Source organism: Anomaloglossus baeobatrachus, chromosome 11 (assembly GCF_048569485.1).
Source record: "Anomaloglossus baeobatrachus isolate aAnoBae1 chromosome 11, aAnoBae1.hap1, whole genome shotgun sequence".
Taxonomy (NCBI): Eukaryota; Metazoa; Chordata; class Amphibia; order Anura; family Aromobatidae; genus Anomaloglossus; species Anomaloglossus baeobatrachus.
Genome location: NC_134363.1, coordinates 162001673 through 162014734, shown reverse-complemented (window position 1 = coordinate 162014734; position 13062 = coordinate 162001673). Strand labels below are relative to the sequence as shown.

The window sequence follows — 13062 nt, the reverse complement described above, 5'->3', positions numbered from 1 at the left end:
CAGTGAGTACAGAACAGGAAATGGTCTGCAGTGATGCCCAGAACCTTTGTGACTCAGATTCAGGCCGTGAGGACCAAGTTTCTGAGCATAATGTTGACCCTTTGTCACAAACTGTAACACCTGTGGTTATAGACAATGAGGAACATACTGATGAAGATGAGACGCAGATACCCGATTGGGATGACAACTTAAATATTCCGTCAGGGCAAGAAGAGGCTCGGTCTGAGGGGGAGGGGAGTGCAAACACAACAATTGATGATGACGTTCTAGATCCCACCTACTGTCAACCCCCAGTCAGGCACTCGAGGAGGTCAACAGAGGCGGTGGAGGAGGATGCAACCGACGACGAAGTTACCTTGCGCCTTCCTGGACAGAGTCGGAGCACTGGTAGCACGTCTACAACTGCATCCTCAGCCACCACTCTGCCTATGAGCATTATTCGGGGTGGATCAACAGGTCGCATGGCCTCTAAGCCTTGCCTAGCCTGGTCCTTTTTTCACATCGAAAAAGATCGCCCAACTCATGTGATATGTAACATTTGTCATGATTCTGTTAGTAGAGGTCAAAACCTCAGCAGTTTGACAACTTCTTCCATGAATCGTCACATGACTAAATATCATAAGTCCCGGTGGGAAGCTCACCGTGCTGCAATGCGGCCTAGCGGAGCGAACCATCCACCGCCCGCCCCTTCCAGTGCATCCGCGCGCTCTTCATCTTCTAGGACTGTGGGGACAGCTGTCACACCTGTTTTTCCACGCAAAACTTCCACCACTGTAACCGCAACAGGCAGTTTGCTTGTAAGGTCGTCAGTTGGTTTGGAAGGGGAAACAAGTGAGTGTGTACAGCTCTCTCAGACATCGATAGCACCAACGTTGGATGAAGGCAACATCATGTCTCCGCCTGCACTTTCCTCACAAACCAGCATTTTTCCAGGGACACCCTACTCAACACCGTCTACACACAGCAGCCAGATCTCTGTCCCTCAGATGTGGTCAAATAAAAGGCCACTTCCTCCGACCCATGACAAAGCTAAGAGGTTGACTCTATCCCTCTGTAAGCTGTTGGCTACCGAAATGCTGCCTTTCCGCCTAGTGGACACACAGGATTTTAGAGACCTTATGTCTGTCGCTGTGCCCCAGTACCAGATGCCTAGTCGCCACTACTTCTCTAAGAAAGGTGTGCCCGCGCTACACCAGCATGTCGCACACAACATCACCGCTTCCTTGAGAAACTCTGTGTGTGAACGGGTGCATTTCACCACCGATACTTGGACCAGTAAGCATGGACAGGGACGTTACATGTCGCTGACTGGGCACTGGGTAACTATGGTGATAGATGGTGAAGGGTCTGCTGCACAAGTCTTGCCGTCCCCACGACTTGTGTGTCAATCCTCTGTCTGTCCAAGTTCCGCCACTGCTTCTGCATCCTCCACCTCATCTGGGTCCTCCACCTCCGCCCCAAGCCTGCCTGGTCAGGCCACCAGCGTTCTCACTGCGCAGAAGGAATCACGCACCCCTCATTACTATGCTGGCAGCAGAGCGCAACGGCATCAGGCGGTCTTTAGCTTGACATGTCTTGGTAATAAGAGTCACACAGCTGAGGAGTTGTGGTCAGCTTTGCGGTCCGAGTTTAATAAATGGTTGTCTCCACTCAAACTGCAGCCTGGTAAGGCCGTGTGCGACAATGCTGCAAACCTGGGTGCGGCACTTCGCCTGGGCAAGGTGACACACGTACCTTGTATGGCTCACGTGTTGAACCTTGTCGTGCAGCAATTTTTAACACACTATCCCGGCCTAGATGGCCTTCTGAACAGGGCACGAAAACTGTCAGCTCACTTCCGCCGTTCAAGCGCCGCAGCAGAGCGACTTGCATCGCTCCAGAAGTCTTTCGGCCTGCCGGTTCATCGCCTGAAATGCGATGTGGCGACACGCTGGAATTCAACTCTCCACATGTTACAGCGACTGTGGCAGCACCGCAGAGCCCTGGTGCAATACGTCATGACGTATAGCCTGGGCCAACGAGATGCAGAGGTGGGGCAGATCACCCTGATGGAGTGGTCTCAGATCAAGGACCTATGCACCCTTCTGCACAGTTTCGACATGGCGACGAATATGTTTAGCTCTGACAATGCCATTATCAGCATGACGATTCCAGTCATTTACATGCTGGAGCACACGCTAAACACTATTCGGAGTCAGGGGGTGGGACAACATGAAGGGGAGGAACTACAGGAGGATTCATATGCGCAAGGGACAACAACATCACGAAGGTCCAGACGTTCATCATCACCAACGCAGCAGGCATGGGACCATGGGGGACAGGGATCGACAAGGGCGCATAGTAGCAGGCGAAATGTTGAGCAAGGTGCAGGAGAACATGAAGAAATGGAGGACGAACTGTCCATGGACATGGAAGACTCAGCGGATGAGGGAGACCTTGGTCAAATTTCAGTTGAAAGAGGTTGGGGTCAGATGTCAGAGGAAGAAAGAACGGGTAGCACCTCTATGCCACAAACACAGCATGGACTTGGTCCGCATGGCTGCGCAAGACACATGAGTGCCTTTTTGTTGCACTACCTCCAACATGACAGTCGTATTGTCAAAATTAGAAGTGATGATGACTACTGGATTGCCACACTATTAGATCCCCGGTACAAGTCCAAATTTTGTGACATAATTCCAGCCATAGAAAGGGACGCACGTATGCAGGAGTATCAGCAGAAGCTGTTACTAGATCTTAGCTCGGCTTTTCCACCAAACAACCGTGCAGGTGCAGGGAGTGAATCTCCCAGTTGTAACTTGACAAACATGGGACGGTCTCGTCATCTTCAACAGTCTACCCGTACCAGTAGGACCTTTTCTGGTGCCGGTAACAGCAATTTTATGGAATCTTTTCATAATTTTTTTAGACCCTCTTTTGCAAGGCCACCAGAGACAACAAGTCTGACACATAGTCAACGGCTGGAGAGGATGATACAGGAGTATCTCCAAATGAACATCGATGCCATGACTGTGCAACTGGAGCCTTGCTCCTTTTGGGCTTCAAACCTACAAAAATGGCCAGAGCTCGCAACTTACGCCTTGGAGATTTTGTCGTGTCCAGCTGCCAGCGTTGTCTCTGAACGTGTATTCAGTGCTGCTGGGTGTGTGCTGACAGATAAGCGCACGCGTCTGTCCAGTGACAATGTGGACAGACTGACGTTCATCAAAATGAACAAGTCATGGATCCAGAAGGAATTTACTACCCCTGTGTCATCCTGGGGAGAGTAAATGCTTGTGGATTTGGAATGTGCTTGATGCAAATCAAAACATCCTGTTTGCAACTAGGGCCCAAGTGCTGCCACTGATGGGGTGGGTGTCTGTGTGGCCCAATTTTTGGAAAAAAGGGAGACTCCGCTTGGAGTAACCCTTGCTTGCTGTGTTTTTAAAAGAAGCCAAGATGAACAGAGCTGGGATCAGGAAAGACTTTGCTACCTACCCCGGTGTCATCCTGGGGACGGCTAAGAATAGCGTATTTTTGAATGTGCTTGATGCAAATCAAAACATCCTGTTTGCAACTAGGGCCCAAGTGCTGCCACTGATGGGGTGGGTGTCTGTGTGGCCCAATTTTTGGAAAAAAGGGAGACTCCGCTTGGAGTAACCCTTGCTTGCTGTGTTTTTAAAAGAAGCCAAGATGAACAGAGCTGGGATCAGGAAAGACTTTGCTACCTACCCCGGTGTCATCCTGGGGACGGATAAGAATAGCGTATTTTTGAATGTGCTTGATGCAAATCAAAACATCCTGTTTGCAACTAGGGCCCAAGTGCTGCCACTGATGGGGTGGGTGTCTGTGTGGCCCAATTTTTGGAAAAAAGGGAGACTCCGCTTGGAGTAACCCTTGCTTACATTGTTTTTAAAAGAAGCCAAGATGAACAAGTCATGGGTCAGCAAAGACTTTGCTACCTACCCCGGTGTCATCCTGGGGACGGCTAAGAATAGCGTATTTTTGAATGTGCTTGATGCAAATCAAAACATCCTGTTTGCAACTAGGGCCCAAGTGCTGCCACTGATGTGGTGGGTGTCTGTGTGGCCCAATTTTTGGAAAAAAGGGAGACTCCGCTTGGAGTAACCCTTGCTTGCTGTGTTTTTAAAAGAAGCCAAGATGAACAGAGCTGGGATCAGGAAAGACTTTGCTACCTACCCCGGTGTCATCCTGGGGACGGATAAGAATAGCGTATTTTTGAATGTGCTTGATGCAAATCAAAACATCCTGTTTGCAACTAGGGCCCAAGTGCTGCCACTGATGGGGTGGGTGTCTGTGTGGCCCAATTTTTGGAAAAAAGGGAGACTCCGCTTGGAGTAACCCTTGCTTACATTGTTTTTAAAAGAAGCCAAGATGAACAAGTCATGGGTCAGCAAAGACTTTGCTACCTACCCCGGTGTCATCCTGGGGACGGCTAAGAATAGCGTATTTTTGAATGTGCTTGATGCAAATCAAAACATCCTGTTTGCAACTAGGGCCCAAGTGCTGCCACTGATGTGGTGGGTGTCTGTGTGGCCCAATTTTTGGAAAAAAGGGAGACTCCGCTTGGAGTAACCCTTGCTTGCTGTGTTTTTAAAAGAAGCCAAGATGAACAGAGCTGGGATCAGGAAAGACTTTGCTACCTACCCCGGTGTCATCCTGGGGACGGTTAAGAATAGCGTATTTTTGAATGTGCTTGATGCAAATCTAGCTGTGAAGTGTACAACTGGGGCACAACTGCTGCCACTGAAGGGGTGGGTGTGTGTGGGGCCCAATTTTTGGAAAAAAGGGAGACTCCGCTTGGAGTAACCCTTGCTTGCTGTGTTTTTAAAAGAAGCCAAGATGAACAGAGCTGGGATCAGGAAAGACTTTGCTACCTACCCCGGTGTCATCCTGGGGACGGCTAAGAATAGCGTATTTTTGAATGTGCTTGATGCAAATCAAAACATCCTGTTTGCAACTAGGGCCCAAGTGCTGCCACTGATGTGGTGGGTGTCTGTGTGGCCCAATTTTTGGAAAAAAGGGAGACTCCGCTTGGAGTAACCCTTGCTTGCTGTGTTTTTAAAAGAAGCCAAGATGAACAGAGCTGGGATCAGGAAAGACTTTGCTACCTACCCCGGTGTCATCCTGGGGACGGATAAGAATGGCGTATTTTTGAATGTGCTTGATGCAAATCTAGCTGTGAAGTGTACAACTGGGGCACAACTGCTGCCACTGAATGGGTGGGTGTGTGTGGGGCCCAATTTTTGGAAAAAAGGGGAGACTCCGCTTGGAGTAACCCTTGCTTACATTGTTTTTAAAAGAAGCCAAGATGAACAAGTCATGGGTCAGCAAAGACTTTGCTACCTACCCCGGTGTCATCCTGGGGACGGCTAAGAATAGCGTATTTTTGAATGTGCTTGATGCAAATCAAAACATCCTGTTTGCAACTAGGGCCCAAGTGCTGCCACTGATGGGGTGGGTGTCTGTGTGGCCCAATTTTTGGAAAAAAGGGAGACTCCGCTTGGAGTAACCCTTGCTTACATTGTTTTTAAAAGAAGCCAAGATGAACAAGTCATGGGTCAGCAAAGACTTTGCTACCTACCCCGGTGTCATCCTGGGGACGGCTAAGAATAGCGTATTTTTGAATGTGCTTGATGCAAATCAAAACATCCTGTTTGCAACTAGGGCCCAAGTGCTGCCACTGATGTGGTGGGTGTCTGTGTGGCCCAATTTTTGGAAAAAAGGGAGACTCCGCTTGGAGTAACCCTTGCTTGCTGTGTTTTTAAAAGAAGCCAAGATGAACAGAGCTGGGATCAGGAAAGACTTTGCTACCTACCCCGGTGTCATCCTGGGGACGGTTAAGAATAGCGTATTTTTGAATGTGCTTGATGCAAATCTAGCTGTGAAGTGTACAACTGGGGCACAACTGCTGCCACTGAAGGGGTGGGTGTGTGTGGGGCCCAATTTTTGGAAAAAAGGGAGACTCCGCTTGGAGTAACCCTTGCTTGCTGTGTTTTTAAAAGAAGCCAAGATGAACAGAGCTGGGATCAGGAAAGACTTTGCTACCTACCCCGGTGTCATCCTGGGGACGGCTAAGAATAGCGTATTTTTGAATGTGCTTGATGCAAATCAAAACATCCTGTTTGCAACTAGGGCCCAAGTGCTGCCACTGATGTGGTGGGTGTCTGTGTGGCCCAATTTTTGGAAAAAAGGGAGACTCCGCTTGGAGTAACCCTTGCTTGCTGTGTTTTTAAAAGAAGCCAAGATGAACAGAGCTGGGATCAGGAAAGACTTTGCTACCTACCCCGGTGTCATCCTGGGGACGGATAAGAATGGCGTATTTTTGAATGTGCTTGATGCAAATCTAGCTGTGAAGTGTACAACTGGGGCACAACTGCTGCCACTGAAGGGGTGGGTGTGTGGGGCCCAATTTTTGGAAAAAAGGGAGACTCCGCTTGGAGTCACCTTGCGGTGTTTTACATGACTTTAGAAGGGCGTGCCATGCCTATATCTGTGTGTCCTCCTCTTTTTCCTTGTCCAGCTGTTTTGTTTTCGCATGAGTACATGTCCTTGTCACTTTCCCATGTGTTTGTGTTGTGTTGTGAGTTGTTTGTCACCTTTTGGACACCTTTGAGGGTGTTTTCTAGGTGTTTTACTGTGTTTGTGATTGCCTGCCATTGTTTCCTATGGGCTCGAGTTCGGTTCGTCGAACGTTCGACGAGCCGAACTCGAGCCAGACCCCACGTTCGGCGAACCGCCTCGAGCCGAACCGGGACCGGTTCGCTCATCTCTAGTTGGGATATAATCACATAGTATGGAGAGAATGACAGCAATGTGTATTTTATGGAATTTTTGTAGGGAGTGAGAGGAGCTGATATCTATCAAATCATATTTCTTGTAGTACAACCAGATGTAATAAGGCTGAATGTCAATCCGGAAATGTCAGGCAGCACCGGCTAAAAATACATGCATCTAGGGCATTACAATGCTCGCTCCAGTAGCGCCTACAAGGACTCACCTGGCCGCGTAATGAGCGAGCCCAACGCGCGTCTCTTTCTATTTAATCAGGGGATTTAGGAATAATGAGCTAAACCTGGCGAAAAGCTGATTATAGGGTTTCTTTTCCTTTAACACTTCACGGTACGGTGAAACCCGGATTATAATCCCTGGCTTTAAATAGGTGCAGTCAGCGGAAGAAGATTACAATTGCAGTTCTGGGTGTCTCCATATGTTATAAAACTTTACTAACTTTCTAAGGGTGGGTGAGTTCCCATAGTCACAGCTGCCCGGTGTTTCTGCACCACTCATGATGGAATTTAATACCAGAACTGACCATATTCTTTCCTATGTTGATTTAGAGATATTCGTCACCAGATTTCCCATTACAAGCTGCATACATTATTAAAAAGCTCTCTTACATCTGATCAAGCTAGTGTATTTGATTTGGTAATCCATAGAATGGCTGCATAATCTTTTTTGAAGGTGTATACTCAATCTCTTCCGACCCACCTTGTCTAACAGCTCCTCAGGGTCCCGCCTCCCTGCTTGTGTTAAATTTTCACCCACATAGTTTGACAGCTCCTCAGGGTCCCTCCTCCCTGCTTGTGTTAAATCTTCACCCACATAGTTTAATTGACAGCTCCTCAGGGTCCCTCCTACCTGCTGCTGTTAAAGCTTCACCCATATAGTCTAATTCACAGCTCCTCAGGGTCCCTCCTCCCTGCTGCTGTTAAAGCTTCACCCATATAGTCTAATTGACAGCTCCTCAGGGTCCCTCCTCCCTGCTGCTGTTAAGTCTTCACCCACATAGTCTAATTAACAGCTTCGCAGGGTCCTCCTCTCTGCTGCTGTTGAATCTTCACCCACATAGTCTAATTGACAGCTCCTCGGGGTCCCTCCTCTCTGCTGCTAATAAATCTTCACCCATATAGTCTAATTGACAGTTCCTCAGGGTCCCTCCTCCCTGCTGCTGTTAAGTCTTCACCCACATAGTCTAATTGAGAGATAATCAGTGTCTCTCCTCCCTGCTGCTGTTAAATCTACACTCACTAGTTTAATTGGCAGCTCCTCAGGGCCCTCCTCTCTGCTGCTGTTGAATCTTCACCCACATAGTCTAATTGACAGCTCCTCGGGGTCCCTCCTCTCTGCTGCTAATAAATCTTCACCCATATAGTCTAACTGACAGCTCCTCAGGGTCCCTCCTCCCTGCTGCTGTTAAATCTTCACTCACTAGTTTAATTGACAGCTCCTCAGGGCCCTCCTCTCTGCTAATAAATCTTCACCCATATAGTCTAATTGACAGCTCCTCGGGGTCCCTCCTTCCTGCTGCTGTTAAAGCTTTACCCATATAGTCTAATTGACAGCTCCTCAGGGTCCCTCCTCCCTGCTGCTGTTAAATCTTCACTCACTAGTTTAATTGACAGCTCCTCAGGGCCCTCCTCTCTGCTAATAAATCTTCACCCATATAGTCTAATTGACAGCTCCTCGGGGTCCCTCCTCCCTGCTGCTGTTAAAGCTTTACCCATATAGTCTAATTGACAGCTCCTCAGGGTCCCTCCTCCCTGCTGCTGTTAAATCTTCACCCTCATAGTCTAATTGACAGCTCCTCAGGGCCCTCCTCTCTGCTGCTGTTAAAGCTTCACCCATATAGTCTAATTGACAGCTCCTCAGGGTCCCTCCTCCCTGCTGCTGTTAAAGCTTCACCCATATAGTCTAATTGACAGCTCCTCAGGGTCCCTCCTCCCTGCTGCTGTTAAGTCTTCACCCACATAGTCTAATTGACAGCTCCTCGGGGTCCCTCCTCTCTGCTGCTAATAAATCTTCACCCATATAGTCTAATTGACAGCTCCTCGGGGTCCCTCCTCCCTGCTGCTGTTAAATCTTCACCCTCATAGTCTAATTGACAGCTCCTCAGGGCCCTCCTCTCTGCTGCTGTTAAGTCTTCACCCACATAGTCTAATTGAGAGATACTCAGTGTCTCTCCTCCCTGCTGCTGTTAAGTCTTCACCCACACAGTTTAATTGACATCTCCTCAGGGTTCCTCCTCCCTGCTGCTGTTAAACCTTCACCCATATAGTCTAATTGGCAGCTCCTCAGTGTCCTTCCTCCCTGCTGCTGTTAAATCTTCACCTACTGTACATAGTCTAATTGACAGCTCCTTAGTATCACTCCTCCCTATTGCTACTTGGATCTCACACTGCTCAGTACAAGCTGCAGCTGTCAGGCAGGAAGGGCAGGTATTGAATACACTTGGACTCATTCCTTCTCTCACCTTTGGCTGTCGTCTTATCATTCCTTATGAGAAGGACATCTGTGCTGGTTTCCTGTTAGTACAGAATGAGAAAGCCACAGCCAATTGGCGACAACTGATTGCCTGCAGCCAAAACGTGATGCCCCCCCACCAGCTGTGGATGCCAACAGTCTTGTGGAGAACAAATAAGGAGTGGCGCCCATCTGGAAGGTAACTCTAGTCTTTGTTTTGTGTTATTACAACACCCTCAGCTAAACTGTTGAAGGTATCTTTTACGGGATCATTCAGACATCAGCGATTTTTCACGTACATAAAAAAAAACAGCTCGAAATTCACCGCTGTTTTTGATTAGATTTTGGTCAGTATCAGATTTTACCTCTACAGTTCATCATTTTTGCTCAGCTAAAAAAAAAAAAATATGGAGGTTTCTCAAGCTTCTCCTGTCAAACAATCCATGAGAAATGGACATCACATAGTGCTGTCGATTTTTTTTCTCGCCCATAAACTTGTATTGCCGGGTTTGACCGCTCGGATCAATATCTAATGTCTCTGTTCTTTTCTGTGGACCATTTGGTCTAAGGCCTGCGACACACATCCGTGCCTCCGGTACGTGTTTGGTACGTTTTTGCACGCACCGGCGGCATGGAGACACGGAGACCAATGCTACCCTATGGTAGCAGGCACACACACGTAAAAACACACGGAACGTGTGTCCGTGTCGTTTGTACGTGTGTGCGTTTTCCAACACACTCGACATGTCCGTTTTTCGCCGGCATCACACAGGCACGCACCTGCTATAGTCTATGGGTCCGTGCCTGCACAGACAGCACACGTAGCATGTCCGTGTGCTATACGTACCGTCCGTGTGCGTTTTTCAGTGAGCGATGTCGGTCAATCTATTTTTTATATGGTTGTCAGTCAATTAACCTTTTCTTCTGTGGTTGTCAGTCAATATCCCTTTGTCTGTCAGTCTGTATCTCCCCGTGTCTCATACTTACCGATCCCCGATCACCAGCGCAGCACTGCACAGCTGTGCAAAAGATATGGCGGCTTTAATTATTTTGAAAATGCCGGCCGCTCATTATTCAATCTAGTATTCCCTGCTTCCCCCGCCCACCGGCACCTATGATTGGTTGCAGTCAGACACACCCCCACGCTGAGTGATAGCTGTCTCACTGCAACCAATCACAGCAGCTGGTGGGCGTGTCTATATTGTGCCGTAAAATAAATAAATAATTTAAAAAAACGGCGTGCGGTCCCCCCCAATTTTGATACCAGCCATGATAAAGTCACACGGCTGAAGGCTGGTATTCTCAGGATAGTGAGCCCCACGTTATGGGGAGCCCCCCAGCCTAACAATATCAGCCAGCAGCCGCCCAGAAAAGCCGCATCCATTAGATGCGACATTTCCGGGACTCTACTTGACTCTTCCTGAATTGCCCTGCTGCGGTGGCAATTGGGGTAATAAGGAGTTAATGGCAGCAGCCCATAGCTGCCACTAAGTCCTAGGTTAAACATGGCACCCGTCTCCCCAAGATAACTTCTATGTTCAACCTATTATTAAAATTAAATAAAACACACACATTCAAAAAATCCTTTATTTAGAATAATTAAAACAAACAAACACCCTCGTTCACCAATTTAATAAAACCAAAAAACCCATCCAGGTCTACCGTAATCCATGGATGTCCCACAACGCTCTCAGCTCTGCTACATGAAGGTGACATGAGCGGCCACACACAATGACCGCTCTTTATCACCTCCAAGCAGCAACTGAAGTGAGCCGCACGATCACCGATGATGTCAGTCAGGTTACTCGCGGCCACCGCTGGATCCTCCACCTGTGACTGCGAGTCGCCCAAGTGACTGAAGTGAGCTGCGTGATCAGCGAAAAAGTCACAGGTGAGTTGTGGTGTCGGGTGGGTGACTCCAGCTGGCCGCGGGTAGCCTGAGTAACGGCAGCGCTAATGTCGCCGCTAACTTCAGTTACTCAGGGGATTAGCGGATACCGGTGATTCAATCACGGATGTCCACTAATCAGGACGCCACACACAGACAGAGCCGTGGTATGACAATGAAGTCGGGTGAGGTTCACCCGAGTTCATTCTCATCGCTCGTCTCTGTCTGTGTCGGCTGTCAGCGGGTATGTAGCAACGACATTTTACAACACACACAGATCAACACATACGGACACCACACGGACATTACACGTACGCATACACGGACATTCCACACGCACACACGGCAAGTATACGCCATCACATAGATGTCACACGTACCAGAGAAACGCCCATAAAAAACGGAACACGGACCCGAAAAACGTTTTTTTATGCGGAAGTGTGTTTTAGGCCTAAGACAAATAAATTGGACATGTGAACTCCCCCATGAACTGTCATAAGTACGAATGATGTGAAAAACACAGATAGCACTTGTACTAGAATAACTGACGCTTGAATGAGGCCTAAGGCTGTGTTCACACCGGGTCTTTTCGTTGAGTTTTTGGAACGAAAACTGAGCTGAAACTTGATCTTTTTGAGGAGTTTTGAGTTTTTGCTTAGTTTCTGTTCCAAAAACGCCTAAAAAACTCATCGTGAACATACCAAAAACCTGTGGAAAAATTCTGGAGACACCGTCAAGAATGAACTTTGAATGGTTCCAACCACCTCAGCTCTGATCAGTTCCTGCAACCAACAACATTGGCTTCTAAAGGCCACTTTACACACAGCGACATCGCTCGCGACATCTGTTTGTGCGTCATGGGAAATCGCTGCCTGTGGCGGACAATATCGGTACTGCGCGTCACACGCACATACCTTACTAACAATGTCGCTGTGGCCGGCGAACAACCTCTTTTCTAAGGGGGCGGTTCGTGCGGCGTCACAGCGACGTCACACAGCAGGCCACCAATAGAAGCAGAGGGGCGGAGAGCAGCCGCATGAACGACACTCCCACCTCGTTACGGGAGGACGCGGAACGCTGTTGTTCGTCGTTCCCGGGATGTCACATGTAGCGATGTGTGCTGCCTCAGGAACAACGAACAACCTGAGTCCACAACGAGCAACGATATTTTCAAAATGAATGACATGTCAACAATCAACGATGTGGTAAGTATTTTGGATCGTTAACACTTGCTCGTACATGTCACACGCATCGACGTCGCTAACGAGGCCGGATGTGCGTCACTAATTTCATGACCCCAGCGACATCTCGTTAACGATGTTGTTGCGTGTAAAGGGGCCTTAACTTGCTCGGATTGTGAGGTCATCGTCAGAAATATTCTTCTTCTAAAACCAAAATAAAAGAACTTTTTGAATGATTCGATCAACCACACACATCTCTGACCATACCTGGTAGAATCTGTGCGTCTGAGCCCAGTTGGCGCCTCCTCTTCTTTTTTGCCGTGGAAGGTGCTTTCCTTGAAGACCTAGGAACCTTCACGGTTTGCGTTGTAGACCGATGATGGCTTTTATCCTGTGAAGGATTATTTTCCGTCCACTCGTCTTTGTCATTATTGGCTGCAGATGGTGTGGCTTCTTCTATAGAGTCCTTTGTATCACTTTGCCTTTCATGTTTTTTGATTCCCACTGGCTCTGAATGCTGTTTTGATGTATCGTACAATCGTTGGTGTGAGTTTTCCTCCGTTGGCTCAGATGGACTGTTCTTCAGCTGCATATTGGGAGATTTCAGGTCTGGGTAGACAATCTAGGCCATATAACTAGTTTGTCATATCAGGGGAAGGAATAAAATTTAGAAAACTTTAGAAACATAGAAAACCAAAAAACATTATAGTATGTACAAATGCAGTTTTTTTTACTAAGAACTTTTGAAAA

At 48.0% G+C, this 13062-nt stretch overlaps 1 protein-coding gene across 5 annotated transcripts in view; it reads right to left on the bottom strand.

Annotated features, from left to right (window-relative positions):
- TTLL10 (tubulin tyrosine ligase like 10) overlaps window positions 1-13062 on the bottom strand; it is a 176262-nt gene that overhangs the window by 79778 nt on the left and 83422 nt on the right. For 4 of the 5 annotated variants that reach the window (XM_075329256.1, XM_075329257.1, XM_075329254.1 and 1 more), the window contains exon 2: window positions 12580-12947. The exons of the other annotated variant lie outside the window; for it this stretch is intronic. In XM_075329256.1, coding sequence (XP_075185371.1) covers window positions 12580-12904 — 325 coding nt within the window. In that variant the 5' untranslated portion in view covers window positions 12905-12947. The remainder of the gene's footprint in view (window positions 1-12579; window positions 12948-13062) is intronic. 5 annotated transcript variants of the gene reach the window in all.